The sequence below is a fragment of the Dioscorea cayenensis genome, unplaced genomic scaffold, assembly GCF_009730915.1.
Source record: "Dioscorea cayenensis subsp. rotundata cultivar TDr96_F1 unplaced genomic scaffold, TDr96_F1_v2_PseudoChromosome.rev07_lg8_w22 25.fasta BLBR01001224.1, whole genome shotgun sequence".
NCBI classification, from domain to species: Eukaryota; Viridiplantae; Streptophyta; class Magnoliopsida; order Dioscoreales; family Dioscoreaceae; genus Dioscorea; species Dioscorea cayenensis.
Window position 1 is genome coordinate 34,624 of NW_024087615.1, and position 26,568 is coordinate 61,191.

Genomic DNA, 26,568 nt, shown 5'->3' on the forward strand with positions numbered 1-26,568 from the left:
ATGCAAGCTATTTTGGCTTAAGATTATCCTATAAGACTTAAAGATTAAATAGGATGGACTTATGAAACTCTCCTATGACAATAAATTGGCTATTAGCATGGTTCATAACCCCATCTAACATGATTGAATGAAGCATATTGAGGAGGATTGGCATTTCATCTAGAATAGGAATTCTCTTGTTGAGACCCCATGAATCGCATTACTTTTAGCTATTTGTTCATGGACAAAGCTGATTTGGAACTGTCTTTCATTCCAAGGCATAACTTGTATCCATGCGCTTCATTCCACTAGAAATATTCTTGTTATTGCTTCGACTCATATTCCCCAAAAAGTGGATCCCGCTTTAATAGCTCCGAATAAATTAAATCTTAGAAGCATCTTTCCCTTCCAATATTTTTCTATTGGAGCTTTCATTAATGAAAATTGTTTGATGTAGTGAGTAAGAGGCCCTGCTTGTTCGCCGTTCAAGAATTCTTGTTATGAGCAAGAGGCTTCGAGAAAACTAGTGTTTTCTAAATTATATTCAGCCAGTAAGCAAACAAAAAATCCATGGGTATTTGAACCCGAGTATCCAGGAAAAAGCAGAATATCAATTTGTTCTTTATTCTCTGGCAGATGGTCAGAACTTCATCTGGTTTCAAATCCTACTGAGAGGTCCACTAGAGATCAGAAATTTTGGAAGAAAAAACAAGACAAGGAGAAATTAGACAGTGACTTGATATGTACTCCCTATGTGCCTTCACATGGACAACTTGCCAACATCCTTACCAAAGGAATAAGCAGCACAATATTTGAGAGAATTGTATCCAAGCAGGGAATGGAAAACTCCCTTTCACCTGCTTGAGGAGTGTAAAATTGTTAGTCAAAATTAGAGTAATTACTTGTTTTTTGGCCAGATTTTATGGTGAGACAGCTGCCTTATTTTATGGCAGACTTTAAGGCTGAATATCGGCCACTAAGTCTGATTATATGGCTGAATGTCAGCCACTAAGGTCTGACTTTATGTCTGAGAATATCAGTTGTTCCATATATATATTACCTTGAATTCTTCATTCTAATTAAGGGAAAAAGAGAGAATCATTGCTCTCTGAAACCTTCATGTTACCAGAGCTATCCTTTCAAATACTAATAGTCCTTCCATAACTAAATACGGCATGGATATAAGAAAAGAAACCTCATCATCCAAAGAAACCCTCAAGCAAGAAACTACATCTGGTCACAACAATCATGGTGGAGTGGAAAACCTTTCTACTCTCGTCACAAGACACAAACTTAATGGGCTTAATGGGCACAACTATGTTTAATGGTCACAATCAGTAATGATGTTCATCTGTGGCAAAGGCAAGGACGAACATCTCACTGAGGAGATTCCTATTCCAGAGAAGAATGATCCAAAATTCAGAACCTGGAAAACTGAGCTATCCTTTCAAATACTAATAGTCCTTCCATAACTAAATACAGCATGGATTTAAGAAAAAAAACCTCATCAACCAAAGAAACCTTCAAGCAAGAAACTACATCTGGTCACAACAATCATGGTGGAGTGGAAAACCTTTCTACTCTCGTCACAAGACACAAACTTAATGGGCTTAATGGGCACAACTATCTTCAATGGTCACAATCAGTAATGATGTTCATCTGTGGCAAAGGCAAGGATGAACATCTTACTGAGGAGATTCCTATTCCAGAGAAGAATGATCCAAAATTCAAAACCTGAAAACTTGAGAATCACGTGGTGATGTCATGGTTAATTAACTCAATGAACAATGATGTTGATGAAAATTTTCTGTTATATGGAACTGCTAAGAAGATTTGGGATGCAGCTAAAAGCGACCTACTCAAGTGCAGATAATACATCTGAACTATTTCAGACTGAAGCAACACTACATGATCTGCTTCAAGGAGATCTCACTGTGACTATCAACATCCTCACTCGATTGGCAGCAGCTAGATATGTTTAAAACTTATTCGTGGAAATGCTCTCATGATTCTACTTTATATCAAAAGGTTGTAGAGTAAAAGAGAACATTCAAATTTCTTCTTGGGCTTAGCAAAGATCTAGATGAAGTTCGAGGAAGGATGATGGGAATTAAACCATTACCAAGTGTTTGAGAAGCTTTTTTAGAAGTGAGACATGAAGTAGAAGAAAGATGATAATGGGATCTCAAAATTCAACTCCAACCCTTGAAGGTTCTGCTCTTGCTACTCATAGACCCTTCACAATCAATAACAATGAAAGTCGATTTAGAAAAGGAAGACAATGGTGTGACCATTGTCGCAAACCTGGACATGTGAAAGAAAATTGCTGGAAGCTTCATGGAAAACCTGCAAATTGGAAGCCTTCACATGGAATGATAGAGAAGGACGTGCTAGTGTTGTCATAAAGAATGAAAGATCAACTTCAACAAAGATAAGTCCCTTCACTAAGGAACAACTTGAAGGCCTTCAAAAACTCTTGCGTCAAAATCTTCCTTCTCAGCCAAGCACTATTGTGTCAAGAAATAGCATGATAGTACATAAAGGTAAATTCTCTAAGGCCTTTAAAGTCAACCGAGATCTCTCGAATCCTTGGATCATTGACTCTGGAACCTCAGATCATATGATAGGTGATGTTTCTATTTTTCATGAATACAACGTGTAATGAGAATTACACAATCAAAATAGCAAATGGTTCATTATCAAAAGTTGAGGGAATTGGCACAAAATCACAAAGAATTAATTCTACATTTTATACTTCATGTTCCTAAGTTGGATTGCAACTTAATCTCAGTTAGTAAGCTAACTCAAGATTTGATATGTGTGTCTAAGTTTTTCTCAAATCTATGTGAATTTCAAGATTGGATTCGGGGAAGAAGATTGGCAGTGCTTAGATGTTTTCTAGACTCTATCTCCTCAATCAAACTTCTCTAAGTAGACAAGCTCAAAGTGCAAATTGTGTCTTTCAAAGGTCAGTTAGTTTCAAATTCTAGTGTCAACAAGGATAGTGAAAATAATGTTGTGGCATTATCATCTTGGTCATCCAAATTTCATGAATCTTGAAAAGATGTTTCCCTCTTTATTCAGCCATAAAAGTCAAAAGTCCTTTAATTGTGAAATTTGCCAGCTCGCCAACACACTTGCACTAACTACCCAAGTTTGTCTTATACCCCTTCTTAACCGTTTACATTGATTCACAGTGATGTGTGGGAACTTTCAAGGATGAAGAATATAACTGGAACTAGGTGGTTTTGTTTTCTTTGTTGACGATCACACTAAATCATCGTGGATATTTCTCATGAAAGAAATCTGAAGTTGGTCAAATCTTTCAAAACTTCAATCTCATGATACAGACTTGATTTTAGTCCAAAATCCAAGTCTTAAAAACTGATAATCCCAAAGAATACTTCAAAAATATCCTGGGGTAGTTATCTCTTGAGTCTAGACATTGTCCATTTGAGTTTGCATTGATACACCTCAGCAAAATGGAATTGCAGAAAGAAAAAGCCGACATCTCTTAGAAGTTGCTAGATCCCTCATGTTTACCTCTCATGTTCCAAACATTTTTGGAGAGAAGCAATTCTTACAGTAAGCAAAATGGAATTGCAGAAAGAAAAAGCCGACATCTCTAAGAAGTTGCTAGATCCCTCATGTTTACCTCTCATGTTCCAAAACATTTTTGGAGAGAAGCAATTCTTACAACATTCTATCTTATAAACAGAATGCCTTCAAGAAGTCTCAAGTTTCAAACCCCTTGTCAAGTTCTTCTCCAAAACTTTCGACGCACAAAAATTCTCTCATCTCTAGCACCTAAAATTTTTGGATGCACTGCTCTTTGTTCACATTCATCAACAACATCACAGTAAATTAGATCCTATGTCTATTACATGTATCTTTCTTGGTTTCTACTCTCCGCTCACCAAAACGATGTATATCTCCATGGATGTGAAATTTTTTGAACACCAGTCTTATTACCCCAAACCTAACATTCAAATGGGAAACTTGAGAGAATATCAGTTTTGGAATTTTTCCAGTGATCTTGAATCACCTGAGATATCTCCGTCCTCTATCCAGTCATCATTTCATCTACCTATGAATCCAGGTCAACCTGAAACATCTCAGCCTCATCAAATTTCACTAGTAACTCATCAAATTCTAGAAATTTACTTTCATGATCATTCCAAATAACCACAAATTGCAAGCCCTGAGCTTCGTGTCTATACAAGGAGGAAGAAACCAGAAAAAGGAAGTAGAGTTTTTAACACATTCATTACACGACCATGAATGTGAAGAATGTGTTCCTTAATTGTGATCTAGAAGAAGTTTACATGGATATACCACCAGGAATGGAAACTTTATTCAGTAACAGAAAGGTATTCAAGCTAAGAAAATCCCTTTATGGCCTTAAACAATCTTCTCGTGCATGGTTGGACAGGTTCATTAAGGCAGTGATCAGATGGGAATATTCATAATGTCAAGCAGATCATACATTGTTTGTGAAATTTTCAAGCGACAGAAAGATAGCTCTTTTAATTGTATATGTTGATGATATCATTCTAATAGGTGCTAATAAGGAAGAGCTACTAAGATTAAAAAAACTCTTAGCAAAAGAGTTTGAAATCAAAAGATCTTGGAGGCCTCAAATATTTCCTTGGGATGGAGGTAGCTAGATTAAAGGAATGTATATTTATCTCAACGCAAATATGTCTTAGATTTACTAAAAGAGATAGGTATACTTGAATGTAAGCCAATAGATACTCCAATGGATCCAACCAAGAAGATAGGGTCTGAAAAAGAAAGTGTACTAGTCGACAAGGTAAGATATTAGAGACTTGTCAATAGACTTCTTTACCTCTCACACACTCGACCTATTATTGGGTTTGCAATTAGTGTTATAAGTCAATACATGAATAATCCAACAGAGGAACACATGGAAGTTGTGAATAGAATCTTGAGATACCTCAAGATAACTCCGAGGAAAAGCCTACTATACAAGAAAAATGATGCAAGAAATGTGGAAATCTTCTCAGATGCAGATTGGGCAGGAGATATTCTAGATGGGAGATTAACATCAAGTTTTTGTTCCTATGTTTGGGGAAATCTTGTAACATGGAGAAGTAAGAAACAATCTGTAGTTGCAAGGAGCAGTGTTGAAGCTGAATTTAGAGCTCTAGCATTTGGTATTTGTGAAGGAATGTGGATTCAAAGATTATTAGGAGAATTAGGTATAGCTACAGAAAGACCTATCAAGGTATACTGTGACAATCGAGCTATAACAAGTATTGCTAGAAACCCCGTTCACCATGATAGAACAAAAGCATATCGAAATAGATCAATCATTTCAGAGAAGGTTGAAAAAAAGATTGTACAGCTGGTCTACGTGCCCACAAAAACCCAAACTGCGGATATTCTCACTAAAGCTTTTTCAAAGGCCAACTTTGAAGAATTGAATTACAAGCTGGGTTTGAACATCTGCAGCCCAGCTTGAGGGGGAATGTAAATTCTAAGTCAAAGTTAGAATAATTACTTGTTTTTTGGCCAGATTTTATTATGAGACGACTGCCTTATTTTATGGCAGACTTTAAGACTGAATATCAGCCACTAAGTCTAATTTTATGGCGGAATGTCAGCCACTAAGGTCTTACTTTATGGTTAAGAATATCAGTTGTTCTATATATATATTACCTGTATTCTTCATTCTAATTAAGGGAAAAAGAGAGAAACCTTGCTCTCTAAAACCTTCAAGGAGTGTTGGAAATCACATGCAAAACATTCTTTAGAAAATAGACAAATTTGTGGGACATCACATGCAAAAATTTTTTTAGAATGTAGATGGTCACAGATTGTAAAGTAGTCGTAGTATCCCTTGATTGAAGATATTTGATTGGAGGGATTCTTAGGATAGTTCTCTAATTTAGTAGGTAGAATTTGTGCATATATATAAGCATGTCAACTATGCAGAATAAGAAGAATCTGAAAGAAATTTTTAATTCTTATAATATATATATATATATATCTTGTAAGTCTCTAGAAACTTGTGAAGTGACAAATAAAGAATTTAGGTGTTTAGATGTGGTATCAAAGTAGCTTCATCTGCTGCCATCACCCCGCCATCCATAGTAATTCTACCTTCTATCTGTAGTGATTCTACCTTCCTACTTCAATGCGCAATGACTAATCCAACACTCCATCCATAGTGATTATACCTTCCTATTTTCATAAACAATGGTTCAAATGAAACCCTCTAACTACTAATATGCCAATTATACACGGCCGTTATGCCTTCAGCTTTTCTATTATTGTTGCTACTTGTCTAGTGTCAGCCTGCTTCTACTAGTTGCTATATTAAAGAGTTATATGACCTTCTATTGTGAAAATCGGTGTTACACTAACCTCCATGCTCCCACTTGAGATAGCATGTTATACATATGCTTATAGTTAGTTTTTAAACATGCTTATAGTTGGTTATGATTACATATTAGTTTAATTATTGCCCTTATCTTATCTGGTAGTTTAATATTTTGTTAGAGCTTATTTGATCCAAGCTTTATGCCTATATATCTTGTAAGCCTCTAGATGCGTAGTAAGAGTTAGATAGTAGGATAAAGGTTTAAAATTTGAAATTGTTTTGGAGGCTTTTAATAAGATTTGAACAACTTTGACTAAATTAAGAATAATCAAAATAAATATTTTAAGATTAAATTTTACATCTCTGATAAATGGTAGTTGTAAAATAAAATTGCTAATCTTTAAAATTAATTATCAAATATATTTATTTAAATAACAAATCTTGCAAAAAAAGAGGTTAGTGGATTAACTTTGAAGTGTTTAATTGGAAAGATACCTCAAGGTTTCCATGGGTAACAAGGTAACCCACAAACCACCTAAAATATATATGGAATGATAAATATAAAACAAATTCTGATGTGAACCATGAAGTTGCCAAAGCAACATTAGGACTCATAACTATTCTCAATTTTGGTGATAAAGTTGCCAAATCAAGCAATGTTGCGGCCAATTCAGCCCTATCTTTAACGACTTTGAATTTCCCACTAAAATGAAGACAAATATGACAGTTCAACAACTTCGAGAATTCCAACTACAATTCTCAAAGCTTAAATTCAAAGGAAGTCCCACTAGAGTCAAAGGAAGTTGCAGAATTCCAAGCTTGAATGTTCCTCATGTTTGACATTTCTCATTAGTAATAAGTTGTTTATTTTGTCTAGGCTTGGAAATACCCAACTTTACTATGCCTAGGATGAATGTTCCCCATGTTTGAAATTACCCATAAGTTGTTTAATTTCTCTAGGCATGGGAAATGTCCAACTTTATTATGCCTGAGACCATCACCATAGTCTAGGGAGTTGTTTTGGACTTGTAAGGTTGTTATCACAAAAACCCAAGTGATTGAAAACAAAGGGAATAAAGGTGTTCATGAATTACAGTTGAATATTGCACATTTTTTTCCAGAATTCTTACCTAAACAGCTTTGTTTAGTGGCCAATTACCCCCAATTCTTATCACTAATCCTTAAGTCTAGCAAATCAAAACATTTGGTTCGTTCGTATGGTGAGTTTTCTTATCAATTGAGGCTAAACCATTCTATCCTTCTTTCTCTCCATTTCTTTCCAAAAGTGGCTCAAATTCCAAACCCAAAAGTTATCAAAGGGGTTTAGTGCTTGCTTTAATTTCAAAACACTGAGCACGACAGATGAATTGCTACTAAAGTAAACAATTTGCAATCAAATCATGTTTATTAACAGAAAAATCAGAAAATAATAATAATAATAATAATAGATTAATTAATGTTCTCCGTACATGTAGCATCACTTACGACATGCATAAAAATGTGATGTGAACATCAAAAAGGAGTAGTTTTGCTAGCAACAATCATAAAACTCCAATTAAGTAGCACTTAAGAACAAGCATAGCCACCATTTTTCAAGTAAAAAGGGATAACAAATAGGATAGCTTACTAACATGTCCATCTGAACTTCTTCTAGACTTTTTCTTAGTACCAACTTCCTTTTCTGTATAGATCTCATCTTCTGGAAGCATAAAACATACTTATAAGAATATGACAACATTCTAGTGGAGTAAAAAGGATATAATACAATTAAAACTACACAATTTTTAATGAAAAAATAATGCTATAAAGGCAGTTAAAACATAATGTTTCAGTGCATTTAATCTTGACCAAAAAATGTTGTCAAAATAAGGATCAGATTGTAAAAGGCAAAAAGTTAGATGGATTGAGTTATCACCAAAAAAAATCTTTACCAATTGTATAGCTTGTTTGGATAAAGTGTAGATCCTCAACCTAAGGATACACAATAATTCAATTCTTTCGATGCTTAATACAAATAAGAAAGCCATATACAACCAAGAAATCTACTGAATACATCACCAACTAGAATAAATTAGATATGGATGAGCTGATCTCTAAGAGAATAGCAAAAATGCAAAAATACTGCAAAGAGAAAGTAGGAGAATTTCTCTATTGAACTCTTTGCCCAATTAGGCATTAAAATAGAAAGGCCTGGTTACCCAAGTTTTTACATGAACAATTTGCCACCGGCATCAGTTGAATTAGCCAGTTCAGGTTGATTTTGGATGAGAATATAATATATAACTTGAATCTGCACAAAACAGGCTTAAATTATATAAATAAAGAAGTAAAACGGAATGGATCATCTTTGTGATGCAATAAATGAAGGGAGGTAGACGGTTTTTTCCTCATCTGAAACATCTTTAGCACAGTGAGTGAAAAGTTTCCTTTCAGAAATATTGAGATATTTTGCCTCACCTCAGTTTTAAGCAATAATTATTTCAAGTTTTTTGTTCTACAAATCTATCACAATTTTGGTGCTGATTAAATGGAGTTCAAGTGCCAATTTCCCATGGTTGAATGGTATAAAATAATTCACTCAAAGAATGATTTGCTCTAATGGCCTATATTGATCAGGAAATCTTCAATTCATTTGGTAAAAGCATGAATCAGATGATAATGTCCCCACGGTAGTTTGAGTTAAAAATTTTGTCTTCTAATTTCTTCAGTTCACACTACTTTCAATCTGCAGAGCTTAAATGATGAAACTTACTAGAAAAATTACAGATTGGGTAGTGGCTTGTACTATGAATCTGTATGCCAATTTTAACCCAGATGGTGTATCCTCAATAGGTCCTAATAACAAATGCCTCCAAGCAAAGATCATAATTAAGCGCATACTTCATTTTGATATACACTTGGATTTAGAGAGTCCATTAACACAAGGTTATCTAAGCAGTAGGGTTTTGAAACCACCTACATCTAAGTGGACCACTACTGATCTTTTGAGTGATGATAGTAAAGCATAAAAGAAGAAACTAAAACATGCTATATATGAGTTTCTAAATAATTTTAATAACAGCCTGACGAAACAACATAATACAAAACTCAATCAGACCAACATCAATTAAAGTATGCAAGATTTCAGTCTTTACTTAAAAAATGAATTTTGATTAGTTTAATTGACAGAATGGGCTTCAGCTTCCTATCAAATTTATGCTTAGGGTTTTGAAGGATTTTAACTTCATGAATTTTGGTTTAGATCTTGCTACATAATGAATTTGAATTGGGCGAAGTTAAAGCTAAATTGGGCAGAATTGGGCTAAGTCTAGATATTGAACTAATTAGACTAATTAGTTTCATAGAACAATTGGCAGGCATTATCTATGAATTACCACCTAGACACCTAAGTAGTGTCTTAGACAGCCTACTGTTATCTCAATGGTTAACCAGTCAAACCACCCAGAGGGGCTCTCTCCCTAGGCAGCAACTTCCATAACATTGGTTGTATAGGGAAAACAAGCCACAGATACAAAGTAATTAGTAGCTAAGCTCCATAACTTATGTTTGTTGTTAAGAATCACAATTTTATACCCCAATGAGCAACAAGAAAATCCAATTCATGATGATTGTCCCCTGAAAATTCTATCAGATATCATTTACAACATTTTCTAGGATAACCAAGTCAATATTATAAAGTTGCTCCATTTATCTAATTGGTTCAAACTCTTCTAATTTTCTTCAACTTTGACAAGATTCATAAACAAATCATCAATTTGAAACCAAGGAACATGTCATCAATTACCACATGTAGACTAGTTCTCAAAAAATTGTACACAATAATAGGTGGTTGATTCTAACATCAAAAATAACCAATCAAAACATCACCTATTCAATTTCCTTCAAATTGTTGTTAAAAGTGAGGAGTTGATCTCATTACACCATCAAAGGAGGAAACCCTTGGTGCTTATGATAGCTTCTGGTCTGCTAGGGTGGAGATTACCATGAGGCATTATCATGTTCCTAATTATCTTTTCAAAATGCATCTTGCAGCAGTATTTGGTCATATCCAATCCCGGAGAGACTTGGTCCAAAATTATAATGCTAGTGATCTCTAATTTTGTGATGCCCTCATATTAGCTGTTCCCCATTGTATTTATTTCAAGAAGCTAAAAGAAAAATCAAGTACTACAAACTAGTCCGTCCAATGGAATACATCCTTAAATTGCCCCTTTTTCTTAATCAATGTAATGAAACTTCTTGGTCATGATCATACAATGCAATTTGTAAATAGAGTTATGTCTACATTATCTGTGTTAGAATTGACTCTAATAGGTCTGCACGGAACTGAAGCAATCAAAATTCTCATGAAAAGCTCATGGAAAAGAATGGCATTGAGACTAAAAACAAAGAAGCTTGACAGGCATAAAGCTGGCATCGATCAAAAACAAGGTCTTTTTTTTCCTTTAAAGTGATCAAGACTGAGACAAAAACAACAGCTCCACAATGTCAAATCATTCAAAAACGTAATGAAATCCATATAGAATTGAAACAAATCATTAAGGAACGGGAAGAAAGCTCACCTATGCTTAATTCACGAGAGATGGAACGAGAGTACTCTCTGACTGCAACTCTGGCCTCTTCCTCCATGAATTCAAGATCAAGAGGGGAGATACCGTATTCTTCTTCAGTTTCATCATTGTCCTCGTCGGAGAACCCTCCCTCCTGGCTGGAGGCAGGAGGGACAATTGGCAAGGGGTTCTTCAAGCAGCAAGAACTCACCTTTTTCCGGGAAGAATGATTGAAAACGTTCAGGAAGAGTGGATGGGAAAGGAAAGGCCGAGGAAACGCCAGCGGAAAGCGGTGTCGCGCGAAGAGGGAGAAGGCGCAACGGAGAAGCAGCTGCCATCGAAGCTGGAGAGTTTGCCATCCGTTATCTTGTTTAACCCTTATTTAATTTATTTTTATTGAAAATGTTTTTTTTTTTGGAAAAAATATTTAGAACTGTGTTTGATTGGCCATTTTTTCCAATTTTTCCATTAAGGATTTTTCAGTCAAATAGACTATTTGATTGCAAAATTTTTATTGATAACTTTCCACAAAACTAATCACATTGACCACTTTTTCCTCAATTTTGTGAAAAATTTTTTCCCTCCCAACCCAAAGAAATTTTTCCATAAAAAATTGAGGGACTATTGGAAAAAATAAATTGAAAGACAATTTGAAAAAACTTAGTTGGAGATGAAGTCGTACAAATATTATTAAATAAATAAATAAATACTCTTATAATTAGATTAGTAGGGAGGAGTAACTCGTTAACAATTGTCTTGATTAATTAAGCATAACAAATTTGATCCGCCGGATTTTTTTCCTGATATAATATAATATTTGATGTTTATTTATTAAAATAATCAAGTTAGTACAACAAATTTGAGAACAAAAGCACTGGCAGGGGCGGAGGAAGAAGAGGGGGCAGCAACTCCCTATGCCAGTGACCCCCCTCCCCTTCATGCTCTCTCTCTCCTATCTCTAAATATATATATATATATATATATATATATATATATAAACGTGTATATATATATCTAGGTTTTTTTTTCCCTCCTTTGGTTTTTTATTTTTTATTTTTTAAATATTTCTTTCCTTTTTAGGGGTTTTTATTTTTATTTAAAAAAAACCAAATTTTTTTACTATCTTTTTATATTTTTATCTCTCTCGATTTTTGTTTTTCTCCTTCTCTCTTTTGATTTTATTTTTAATTTTTAAAATATCTCTATCTCTATTTAAGTTTTTTTTTTATTTAAAAAAATTAATTTTTTTAAGCAATTAATACTGATAATCTAAAACATAATATTTTTTTAAATATTTACAAAAATTATTAATTGATGTATTTATATTTGAGTATATTAAAAAAATCTACGTTTTAGTTTTCGATTTTTACAAATTAAGGTATATAATATATAAAATTATATTTTTAGTAAAATTTTTGTAAAAATTTAATATTTGATTTCTGATTTTTATTAATTAAACTAAATTAACATATCTACAAAATTAAAAAAAGTAATTTCCTTGAAGAATATAAAAAAAAATTTCATGGAAAATGTAATTTTTTTCCGAGGAAAATTGATGCAAGCAAACAACAAATGTGGTTTGTTCCATGGAAAATAGGGACAATCAAACAACAAAATAAGAATTTTCCATAGAAAATTATTGATTTTCTAGCCAGAAAATAATGCTAATCAAACAACCATTTTTTTTTGTTTTCCATGAAAAAATTTTCCATGGAAAAATATTCTATGTGAAAAAAAAATTTTGACCTATTTTTCATGTTGTAATCAAACAGCCTTATATTATAAAAGGTATGCTTGTACCATAATAAAAATGTGCCATATAAAAAAATGAAAAAAATATTAACAAATGCGACAAACCACATGTCAAGGACGGACACAAATGTGAAGTGCAACCACAAGCACAATAACATTTGTTCCCATTCTGTGTGCAGCTAAAATAAAAATTAATGTATATTTACATAAAATTTGTAAATTAATTGTTAATGAAAAAGACATAAAAATTTAAAAACTTTTTGTGATGATGTATGAGTAAATATGATTTTTTTTTTTTTATGAGAATACATTAGTGCTTACCATTTTGTATAGGGGCATGACAAGAATTTTCTCTAGTAAAAAACTATTTTTTTTCTCAGCTTCTTTGGTTTATTAAAGTCTAGTTCAAATAATATACAACTTTCTGTTTCATTTTATGTTTCAAATGTCTAATTTCTATCTTTTTTATAAAATACCGTTTGTTAAATGGTATGTAGGTGCGGTTTGGTTAGGGGTAATATCAGATTACTCTATAATATGAAACAGGGAATGTCACATTGTTTGGTTATTTAGGATAAAAATTTTCATATTCCCATATTGTAATAATTTAGCCAACATTACCGAAAAATGTGATTACTACTTGAAGTGGTGATAATCTCACATTCTAAGGAATCTCGCCAAAGTTAGTGTCAACAAGGGCGAGCCAGCGGGGATGCTCAAAGATGGCGGCAGAAAGAGAAAAAAACCGAAGTGGACAGCTATAGATGGATAAAGAGTAAAATGATTAATTAAAAAAGCAGGGCCTTATTGGTCATGCGTAAAACTATAGACCGTATTGAGTCATTTTGAAACTATCAAGACCTATCCTGTTATTTTCGCTTTATTTAAACTTGAAGACATTATTATTTACTATTATTTTATAAATTATAAGCAATTATATGAAAAGGTTTTACAAAAGAAGAGGGATTAAATAAAATCTAGTGCTAAAGCATAAAGTTGTAGGGAAAAAATAGGAAAATTTTTCAAAACCCTTGTGGTTTCCCAGTTTTGCAAAAAAGGGACAGAGGTTTTTTTTCATTTTTAAACTATGAGGTTTCTCCAGCTTGCAAAAAAGGGGAAACCAATTAAAAAGCCCTTAACAGTGTTAACTTACAAGGGCAAAATGGTCAATTTATTATAAAAATGCCACGTGGCATAAAAATAACATGATTTTCAACATGATTTTGCTTGGTTTTTGAAATTTAAGTTTTTTTGTTTATTAGAATTTTGGGAGAGATTAATAGATTTAAAGAAAATATATTTTTTATTCCAAAGGAGATGGTTTTTCATAAAATGACCATTTTTGCCCCAGTAAGTTAACACCATTAAAGACTTCTTAACGATTTTTCCCTTTTTTTGCAAACTGGAGGAATCACATAGTTTTTTATATGAAAAAAAGAAACAAACCTCTGTCCCTCTTTTGCAAAACTAGGAAACCACAAGTTTTTTTTTTTTTTTAAATTTTCCCAAAAATATAAAGAACCTAGAGACATGAAGGCATGGGAGTACATGAGACTCATCTCAACTACACTCCCATGCCTTTATTCCCTCTTAAGCTACTTATTGATTTTGGAAGCCACCATCTTACCCTTGTTATCTTCTCACTTGAGACACCTAGGCCGTAGCTCAATACTAACTTGATGCACTACACACTAACGTAAGTTGCTTATCTATGAGAGAAAGCAAGATTATGAGTTCAACTAGAGCTAAGCCCTTTTCTTGTAACTTTCATCCTTTGAGGTTGTAGCAACTAGCTGAAGACTAGGAGATGTCGGGTATGGGTGGCGAGGATAGTATTGGAGCTTGAACTGTAGCTTTTGAGCTGCAATTGCAGCTACCTTAGAGCAGCATAGTGATTATAGCTTAGAGCCACCATTTAGCTAGAAAACTTGCACTTAACAAATCAACCTTGTTATCCTCCTACCTTTCTGCTTTGTGATTAAGTTTAGGAATTCTTAATGCATGAGATAGTTAGCATGAGTGCATGCATGGTATTAAGCTTGGGCAGGATTGCTAGCGTTTGTGTTGGCATTATTTAGCCCAAGTTGAAGATTTAATGAAGATCATATGGAGCTGATTGAGGGTTGATTGAAGATATGGTGAAGCTATCTTTGGAATGCAATAAAGATTGATTGAAGTTGATTGAAGACCGATTATGGTATAATCACCAAGCATGGGTATTTGAGAAGATCAAGGAAGGTTCCTACTTACATGGCATGGAGTTCAGTTAGTTGTTGTTTGTCGGTCGAGGTCGGAAGAATTCAACAATGTTAAGTAAAAAAATTTATAACATTTTGACTTGGGATTAGGTCTAATAGATTAATTTATCATGCATTTTTGTCAGATATTTTTGCTTGAATATTATCCTTTTGGTTCGAGTTACTACTTTTTGTTGTTTTATATGCAGATGGCTGGAATGCATCATCAATCGCATAATTATTTGAAGCATTCTAATGGAAAATAAAAAAAAAAACTGTGAAAAGATAAAAGATTCTAAGGCAAGAATTTAGTAAGCAACATGACCTGCCAATGTTAACTATCATTGGCATAAAGCATAAAGCAGGATCAAAAAGAAAAAAAGCTCCATAACCAATTGGTGGCATACATCACACTTGTGGTAGTTGCCCACCAAAGAAAACCGTAACATATTTCATCCTTTATAAGACCATAGAGAGCTTTCAAAAAGAAATCTTTGGCTACTATGGTTAGAGATCAAGGTTTAAAAGCATTAAAAGGCCGAAAACACACATCAAGAGACCGAGGAGATCAAGGATTAATTGAAGATCTATCAGTTTCTAAGCATAGAACTCATCAATCAAACCGAGTTTTTCATTTATCTCCTTTTATTTTTGTTTATTGATGCTTAGTTTGAACATCATGGGTAGTAAATCAAACATATGTGAGTAGAACTATTTTTCTAGGGTTGGGGATTAGCCCCTTGATGAACAAAGATTTTTATATTGACTTTTCTTTCTAGTTTAATGTTTAAATTCTATTTGATTTAATTCTTAGATGGTTAAATGCTTGTGAATGTGATTGACCCACATTTGCATGATCTTAGACACCAAAGGAATGACAGAAAGGTGAAGTACGGTTTTAGAAACTCTAGATTTAGATTTTTTTTTTTTTTGCAGGATTAATAGTTATCATGAAACTTAAAGGGTCTAGTTAGATTCAATTATCATGAAAGTAAGAGTTGATCTAAGTTAGATAACTCGCTATACTCAGAAAGGAAATAGCGAGCACCATAGAGTAAACCACTTTCAAATGATTAAGCATAATAGAGAAAAAGTCAATACATGATCTTGTGTTTATCATTTAGGTGAAACCCTAATCCTTGAAGCTTTTGAATTCTTAAGTTCTCCCTCCTTTGCCATTAGCCATAGTTTAAAAGTTTTAGGTTTAATTACATTTAGTTTTAATCATTTTCCTTATTTATATTCAGATTTGTCTGGATAACATTTAGTTGCAATAAATTAGTAATAAACATCATAGTTCTCATGGGAAAGATAACTTTTTTACTACTACTTGGCAACTGGTGCACTTGCTGAAGCATTCAAGCAATCTACGAGTCAGACTCAATCGGAAGGATTGGAGGTATTCTGAGGTTAAAATGTAATCAGATTCTAACTAATTTGGTGTCAGCAAGTGGCTAAGTTACAACTCGGTTGCAATATAATTGCAACACCAGATTTGGAAAGTGCTAAATTTGGATGATACAAAGAGTCAAGATAGAAGTGGAAGGTTTTCAATTGATAGTTCATATGGAGGACTATATAAGCCCCTCCTCAGGGATTTAGGACGTGAAAAGGGAGGCCTAAGAGTAGGCTTTGAAACATTTATCAGTCTTGTGAAAGGATATCATGCAAGAATCTTGGTGAATGAGTGTCGTGTCAACAGGAGATCGAAACTAATGTGAAGTTGGTTAAGGTGAGCCTTTAAGGATAAGATCTTTGATCACTTTTTACCTTGTGGTGAGGGTATTTTGCATGAGATCATTTATGCGTATGTATTGCCTCTTCTAGTGGATTTGATTCTCTGTGCTTAGCTTGTAGATGTAGGCACGTGGTGTCGAACTATGTTACCAAATGTTTGTGCCTTTTTCTTCATTGATTGTGGTGTGTGTGCTTGATCATCGAAAAATTAGTAACCCACAACCCCTAGCAAAACTAACTAGGATTACACATAAGCTAATCTTATAAGAGTGTGAATTGTGTGTAAAGCTTGAGAGAAACTTGGGTTAAAAATGCACTTGAAGTGCTAGATAGGTTATGCTTGCATAGCATAAAAAAGAGGTGATGGCTCTCATAAGGTGGTGGGCCAAAGCATGCAAGCTCTATTTATGCATATATAAGCATGTGATATCTATATATGTATATAGACAAAATAAAAAGCCTAACATATTATGATTAACTTACTCCTTACAATGGAAATTGTTGGCATAATTTGACAAGCAAAATAATTTTTTTTTGAAGGGTTATAATTGGTTTCGAAACGTGATGGACATTTATTACACAAACAAATAAATGCAATTAGCTATTTTTAATTATTAATTCCATATTTAATACAAACAAAAACTTAAATACAATAAAAAAATTAAATTTGTTGCTCGAAACTCTCTAGAAGCAAATTATACATCTAATAATTCCACTTTAATAGCATACTAGGTAAATTCCCTCACTCTCCGTCAAGTTTTCACAATTGTTATAGTTAATTTTGGGGTATATTTTTATTTGCAGCACAAATTTTGATAAAACTTTCCTCATATTGTTAATCCTAAATTTTCCCGATTAACAACTTATAACAATAATGCAAGCAAATAGTAAATGAAAAACAATATACTTGAAATAGTTTCAAAACTATTACAAACTAAACAATATTATACTCACAAAATTCACTACAAGAAAAACATGTTTTTGTGAAGAACTTTTTGCGACATCATAAAAATGTCCTTGCAAAAAGATTTTCTTTTTGACTACCAACAATCCATGTGGGAAAACAATGACTTTTTGTAACCAACACAAATACTAGTCTCGAAAACTACAAGCTTTTGTGACACACAAAAACACCCGTCGCGAAACTATTATCTTTTGTTACCAAACTCAATAACATCACAAAAACTATAGCCTTTTGCTACCAACACAAATACCCATTGCAAAAACTATAGGCTTTACTATGAAGAGAAATACCTGTCGGCAAAACTATACACTATTGTGACAAATACAAATGTCCGTAGGAAAAACTATAAGTATTTGTGACCAGGATATTTGGCCATCGCAAAAACTATGAGCTTTTGCAAAAAAGACAAATACCGTCACAAACACTATAAACTTGTGTGACTAACACCATCACCATCGAAAAACTATAAGTGTTTGAAACCAAAAAGTAATGTGTGTCACAAAAAGTATGAGTTGTTGCAACCAAAATTTTGCCTTCGCAAAAAATTATGAGCTTTTGTCACTAACATTGATTCTAGTTAAAAAAAAATATAAGCTTTTGCAACCAACTTGCATGTTATCACAAATACTTTATGCTTTAAAATCAACTTGCAAATTTTATTGAAGTATAAATTAATTATTGTTTGGGTAATTTCTAAGGGCATATAAGTGAAAAATCATTACATTACTACTGATAAATATTATCAATAATAATCTTTAAAAATAAGATTAATAAATAATTTTTTTATAATAAATATTTAATTATTTAAAAAAATATATATTTTTGAATAAAATTGGTATATATTATTTATAAAAATAGTTATATTTATTAACATTTTTATTAATAATATGTAAATAAATGATCTACTAAAAAATTATTATCAAAATTGATTACAGTTTATATTTTACCTATTATGATATAAAATATTTAAAAATTAAATATTATTTATATATTTCAATTCATTAATAAATATTGCATTTTCTTTTTGAAAATTCTTGCTTTATAGACAAATCTCAAATTAAATATTTAAGAAACAATAAGAATAATTGTGCAATAAATTAGTTTTAATTTAATTTATGATTAACAGTGTAATAAATCTATCTACATAAATTGACATACATAACTAGTGAAGCCACATTGCCCAACTTAGGTCTTACTATAAGAGTTGAGCAAATAACATTTTAGAACAAGGTTCAAAAGTAAATTGTGAAAATTTAAGCCAATATTTAACTATAAATTCAATTGTTTTAAGAACTATTCAAATTATGATTGCCTCAGGACTATCTTAATAATGGGAGATGATTGAATAAATAAAATAAAATAAATAAAAGTCCAAGATAAAATAAATGGTTGAATTGCTAAAAAAAATAAAAAAATGAAAAGAAATATTAATTTTATTAAGAATGTTATATATTTTGAAAACATTGATGAATAAAGCTTTTCTATAATATATTAAAAATATTATATTGTATTACGTAATTAATACAAACTAGCAGGGCGGCCCATGCTAACGCTGCGGGTATGCGTAAACATATAAATAGATATTTTTTTATAAAGCAGGGTCACTAAATTTAGATAGAGTTTAATGACAATATTAAATAGTAAGATTAGTATCTTAAATATATACACATATAAAGTTTCTACATAAAGAGGAGTGATTAGATATGATAAATGACAGATGCATATAATATAGTAAGATATATATAATAACATATATTCTTTATGTAGGAAAAATATTCTAAATTAAAATATCTTCCCTAGAAAGAAACTAACTCATTGCTAACACAAAATTTCTTTTTTTTTTTAAATAAACTTTCTTCTTATTTCAATGAATCTTTATTTATATTTAAGTTTTAGTCCTTGAGAAAATGCATATATAAATGTTGATTTGTATTAGGGAGGAGCAGGAGATTACTTGCCATGTGTTAGGCTCTAGGGACCACCAAGGAGCCTCCTTTGCCCATATGTTTTTCATTACATTTAAATATAAAGGTATACACATGAAGACATAAGCATAAAGATATTGAGAATTACTTAAGATTTCTTGAATGAATTTGTAATATAGTTTGAGATTTACATATTGGGTTTGATAAGGGTTTAAGAGAATGAATCAGTAAATCATCACTTCTATATATGTTACTTTAATTTTTTTATAAGATTTAAGTGAGTTTTTCATGTAAATTTATATTCTAATTCAAGAGAACAAACTATATTATAACATCATGGTAATTTTTTTCAAAATTATCACTTCTATATATATGATGTTTTTAATTTTTACATAAAATATAAATTGTAATTTAAATTATTGTATAATATTTAAGTGAGTTTTGCATTTAAATTTCTATTCTAATTCAAGAGAACAAATGGTATTATAACATCATGGTGTTGATGGAAAGTTTGACGAACACTACAACTTTATATGCATTAACTTTTAATAATGATTGTCCTTACTATAGAAAAAAATTATTTATATAAACAATTCTTTCCAAATGAGACAAATAAACATTTTGTTCTCCACTCACATCCACGTAAATCATAGATCATGTGTTAGGTTATAAATTCATAGAATATCCCTAATGAGTTACTATATTTTGTAGGTTGCTATAATAGATCATTTATATTAATATTTATACATTACCTTTTATGATAATAAAGTAACATATTATTAGAAAATGTTAAATTGACTGATTAAAAGAAATTGTAAAAGAGATATCTCATCAAAAAACATTGTTTCTTTTTCTTTATTATTATGCTTTATTTATCTTGATTTTGTTTTCATAGTGTGTGTTGTTGAGTTGTCTAAAGGAACATCCATGAATGAAGTTTTATAATATTTTTTTATATATTTGGAAGCAAATGAGCTTCATTGGAAGAGAAAGTAATACAATTTTTTAATTTTTATATAGTTGTGAATTTGTTATTTATTTTGGCAACAAAAACAAAAGATGTGTCAGAAATGTTTTATTGCAAGTTATGAAAGTTTTAGACTTGCATTAGAGGAGAGAATTGAAACATTGTAATAATTGACAAAATACTAAATTGAAAAAAAAAAAAATTGCATTTTACATGGAGAACAATGTTGTGTAATTTTGTTAACACAAGTATACGTTATCGTAAACAAGTAATATAATGATAAGAGAGTATCGTCCCACAAGGATTGAGTTTATTAACTACCAAAATTACTCTAACCCTAATTTTACTTGATTACTGAAATTGAAAAGAATTAATTTAGAAAGATCTAATATGAGAAATAGAGAGAGATAGTTAGAGGAGGAGAAATCAATGCGTAGAGATTCTAGGGTTTTCGAGTTCACCTAGACTAATTCCACCTAGATGATCTAGTTCAATCAATCAATCAATGTTTATTTCTTATATTGTCATCAAATTTTTCCTAAATTACCTATTGATCTTTCTCGAGCATCAATTGCGTATTCCATCAAATAAGTTAACATCATCTCTAAGATAACTATGAATCTATGGAACTCATTAAACTTTAGAAATTTATAATGATGCATACAATCTCATAAATATCTCTACCTTATGATAATTGTATGATATTTCCATCAAGACCTAATTCAATTATTACCTCTCGGTCTCAAATTGAATTACCAATAATGCAATTATTGATCAAGCAATCACAAACATTAAGTATAGATTAAAATATCCAACATAACTGCAACAAGCATCAATTAAATTAAATCAAAGATGAATCTAGATTTTCATAGTCTGGCTACATTATAGCCCTAGAAAAAGGTATTTAGAACATGATAATTGCAAAGCTTGAAATATTAATAAGGTTCATAATCAAATAAACAAAGAATAACTAAAAACTAAAGCTTGATGATGAATCTTTGCCAAATCTTCACTTCCGGCTTTTTGATCCCTGAAATTCTCCTAGCACCTTTTATAACTTGAAATCAGGCTAGCGCCTAGGCACCAAAAAGTGTAGCACCTAGGCACTATAATTTATGTTTTGCAACTCTTACTGTTGTAGCTCCTAGACACTAGATTTTATGTTTTACTTGTTCACTCTTCATTGAAACTTGATCCTCTTTTCTCCAATTTTGTGCTTTTGATGTGTTTTTCCTTCAAATCATTCTCTTTCTTTCCTATAATGCAATAACAATAAAATTAGGAGTAAATTTGGTTTAAAATAATTCACATTTAATTCATCATGAGTTTACGAAAGTATATATATTAAGTGCAAATTATACTCATCAAACAAATTGAATAAAAAATACTACAAAATTAATTTCTAATCAAATGAATAATAATTATGTATCCTTATCCACACATAGCTTTCCTTTCCACACATAGCTTTTATTCTCTTTCTCCTCTGCATCTAAAAGCAAAGGGCAAAAACCAACAAACTCAATTTTGAATTAAAATTCAAACAAAAATATTTAAATGGAAAAAATGGTCCTTGCACTCTTCTTCTCTCCAACCTAATACTTGTCAACAAAATAAAACAAACAAAATCAAATGTTGAATCAAAATTTAATGGGAAAAAGCAAAACAAATAAACTAAAAACATTAAAAGAAGGCAGTATTAAATTGTGTAAAATTATTCCTATTATATTTATAATACTAAATTGTAAACCATTTGAGGTTATTCATTGCAAATCATTACTGTATTTGAAAAATTTAAATAAAACAAATGAATAAACCAAAGGGGTTTTTTTTAAAAAAATTCATATCATTAAAAAATAACTTTGAAAATTCATCAATATTGATATCCATACTTGTTTCTTTGTTGCAGGGATACATCACAATTATTTGTTGTTGATTGTTAAGCATTTCACTTGATTGGAACTTGCAGGAAATCATTTCTTTTAAAGTTATTTTGTTTTATGTCTTCTTTAATTTGAACAAATACTATGTATTCATTGTTTAGACTTTCATATCATTGTAATTTGTGAATGATGCTATTATAACATTAACAAATTTGTTATTTAGGCAGTAAAGACACATAAATCATTGCTCATTTTAAATATTTGCTATTATTTACAATGATTTTTAGTCTAAAATTATTTTCTTATAATTTTCTTACAATAGGTTTATGAATGATAACATTCATTTATTGGTATTTCTTTATATTCTTATTCTTAATGCATAAATTATGCACCAACCAAATATGTTATAGGTTAATCATATGCTAAAAAGTGTTTTTTAAATGTTTTTGAAATTTGTAGAAATCAACATGCCTAGTTATAAGTCTTGGATGAGTTTTTCTACCAGATCATGTATAGAATATTATAATGGGGTGGAAAATTTGTTGAGTATGCATTTCATCATGTGAAAGATGAAGACATGAAAATTAATTGTCATTGTGTGAATTGTTGCAATAGATATCGGTTGACTAAAGAAGAAGTATACGTCCATTTATTATATAGAGGAATCATGAAGAGTTATACTTTTTGGTGTTTACATGGGGAAGAAGATAGTGGAGATGTAGATAGTGATAGAGTGCCTTGTGATGAGGAATTACATGAACTAAAAATGAAAAAGTTGATGATATTTTTGATATGATACAAGAAGTTTATCCCCATGTGGCGGATGGAGTTTGAACAAAGCACTAATGACCCTCCAAGATCCAAACAAAGATGCTAAATGTTTTTTGAAATTATTAGATGATGCTAAACAACCTTTATTTCCTAGTTGTGATAAGTATTCCATCTTGTCTTTTGTGGTGAAATTAATACATATCAAGTGCATGAATTCTTATAGCAATAATTCATTCGACATGTTGCAAACCTTCCTTAAAGATGCATTTCCCATGTGTAAAACAATGCCAAACTCAAACTATGAAGCAAAGAAAATGGTAAGTGATCTTAGTCTACATTATAAGAAAATAGATGATTGCCAAAATGACTGTATTATCTACTATAAGGAATATTCAAATGCAATCCAGTGTTCGGTTTGTGGGCTTTCAAGGTGGAAACCTGATAAAGGTGGTGGGCCAAAAGAAAAAGGGATTGCCAATGAAATATTAAGATATTTTTCATTTACAACAAGATTACAAAGAATTTTTATGTCTTAAAAAAGGCTAAAGATATGAGATAGCATAGTGAAAAGTGCATAAATTATGGGGTCCTATGTCATCCAGTAGATGCAGAGTCTTGGAGAAGTTTTGATAATATTTATAACGAATTTGCTTTGGAACCTCGAAATGTAAGGCTTGGTTTAGCTATAGATGTATTCAATCCTTTTCAAAACATGAGTATTTCATATAGCATTTGGCCAGTTATTTTGTTTCCTTATAATCTTCCACCATGGATGTGCATGAAAAAATCATATTCATTTGTGGCTTTACTAATCCCAAGGCCTAAAGGCCCGGGACATGATATTGATGTTTACATGAGGCCAATCATTTGATTCTTCAATGAAAGAAAATTTTCAAATGAAAGCGGGGCTAATGTGGACTATAAATGACTTTCCTGCATATGGCTATGTTTCATGTTGGAGTACTCAAGGAAAGCTAGTATGTCCTTGTTGCAATAAGAAAAAAACATGCTATCATCAACTAAGGAATGCTTCCAAAATTTGTTACATGGGTCATCGTCGATTTTTACTGATGAATCATAAATGGCGTGAACAAACTACACAATCTGATGGTAAAAAGAAAAAGAGAGCACCACCATAACAGTTAAATGGTGATGATGTTCTAACTCAATTTCGTCAAATGAAGCAAATAGTGTTTGGGAAAGCAGAGAAGAGGAGAAAACTTCCTCAGCAAGGAATCAAGCATAATCAGAAAAAACATAGTGTTTTTTTTACTTTACCCTATTGACATAGGCAAAAATTGCTTTATAATTTGGATGTGATGCATATTGAAAAAATATTTTTGGCAACATTATTGGTATACTTATGAATATTAAAGGTAAAACAAAGGATTCATTAAAGACCCAGTTAGACTTATAAGAGATGGGTATCATACAATCATTACATCCAAAAGACGTTAATGGGAAGATAGATTTAGCCACTACTTGTTATATGTTATTGAATGATGAGAAAAAACCTTGTGTCAGTGGTTGCAACAAATCAAGTTTTCTGATGGTTACTCAACAAATTTATCAAGATGTGTAAACATGAAAGATGGTAGAATTTCTAGAATAAAAAAACATGATTGTCATGAGTTCTTGGAGAAGTTACTTCCATTAGTCATGCGGGATTTATTACCTCAAGTTGTTTCTGATGCTTTGATGGAATTAAGCTTATTTTTTCAAAGTTTTGTACTCTAAAATTTTAAAAGTAGAAGATTTGGATTGTTTACAAGAGGAAATTGCATTGACACTGTGTAAAGCTGGAAAATTTTTTTCCACCATCTTTTTTTTTATATTATAGGACATCTACTAATTCACTTAGCCTGGGAGGCTAAAGTTGGTGGCCCTGTGAATTATTGATGGATGTATTTTGTTGAAAGATATATGTATAAATAACTTCTCATCACTTATATTATTTTTAATCATCTTCTCAAAGATTTATAACTAGTGTTCTTTGTTAGATATATGCACAAACTTAAGGGGTATGTTTATAACAAATCACAACCTGAGGGATCCATTGCTGAAGGATATATAGCAGAGGAATGCTTGACATTTTGTTCTCAATACTTGCATGGTATTGAAACAAAATTTAATCGTCCAAAATGAAATTATGATGAGGATTCATTATCAAGAAATACCTCATCCTTTAAGATTTTTTGTGTGCTTGGGCAACCTATTGGAAAAAGCAAATATGCAAGAGTTGAGTAATGACTTACTAAATGTGGCTATTATTTACATCCTCCAAAATTCTGAAGATGTTAAGTCATTTTATCAGATACTTTAACTTCATATTTGTATGACTATTTATATTATGATATTAATCAAATTAATGTTGAAATCTTTTCATGATTTTTATAGTGAAAATAATAATGTCCTATCAAAACAAGGAGTTAGAAATATTGATGAGATTCACAAATGTGAATTCTCTACTTGGTTTGAGAAATAAGTAAGTTAATTATTTTATTGTAATATTTTGTTCTCTAATTCCATAGATTGAAAAGTTACTAAAATTGTGAAACTTCGATATATTATACATAAATAGTGATATATATAATGAAAATGATGAAGAAATGGATATAAATATACTTGCTTTGGCACGGGGCCCTGAATGAAGAGTAATTTATTATCTAGTTACAATATCAATGGGTTTTGATTGCACACAAGATATTGAGATGAAAACAAAAAAACTCAAAATTGTGGTGTTATAGTTAGAGGAGAAGGAAATAATAGAGAGTTGTCATATTATGGAGCAATATAGGATATAATTGAACTTTTGTTATACATCAAGGAATAAAGTTATATTATTTAGATGTGATTAATATGATATTTCTTGGGAATGTATTAGTTATAGAAAGGATCGTTATAGGATTGTTAGTGTCAACACGCACAAAAACTACATACAAATGAACAATTTGTTATAGTGTCTCAAGTAACTCAGGTATACTATATTAAAGGATTGAAAGATGCTACTGACACACCTCTTGCATGCATGTACTGCAAGTGCATGGGCGTCAAAGTAATAAAGTACCCAATGAGTCAAGTAGTCGAAATCCACAAGAAACGGAAGTATTAATAGTAACTACTTCTCAGTTATATAATCAGATTCAAGATTATGGTAAAATGAACTCAATCACAAGAATATGAATATCTCAAGCAAACAAGGAAAAGTAGAAATGAGGGAAGTCTCAATCAATAAAGATGAGGTACCCGGACAATGCTCCCTTAGGATCCAACATGAAGCGCAAGACTTACTATGTGTTTCTGAACTGAGTTACACGAGTCAAGGTAATCCAAGAATAATCGGTCCTTGCCTCCACGCCACTGATACTAGTCCCCTATGAGGTCCCGGTGGAGAAATTGCTCAATCTCAACACCTCACACCACATATGACCGCAATTGACTCTAGGGATACCTAAGAGTA

The 26,568-nt window shown here is 31.5% G+C and overlaps 1 protein-coding gene across 1 annotated transcript in view; it reads right to left on the reverse strand.

Annotated features, from left to right (window-relative positions):
* LOC120255883 (GTPase Der) overlaps positions 1 to 11,241 on the reverse strand; it is a gene marked incomplete at its 5' end in the record, with an annotated part of 33,962 nt that extends 22,721 nt beyond the window's left edge. Inside the window, 2 exons of the mRNA XM_039263654.1 lie at positions 7,957 to 8,024; positions 10,888 to 11,241. Of these exons, the coding sequence (XP_039119588.1) occupies positions 7,957 to 8,024; positions 10,888 to 11,241 (422 nt within the window). The remainder of the gene's footprint in view (positions 1 to 7,956; positions 8,025 to 10,887) is intronic.
* Positions 11,242 to 26,568: the final 15,327 nt, after the last annotated feature.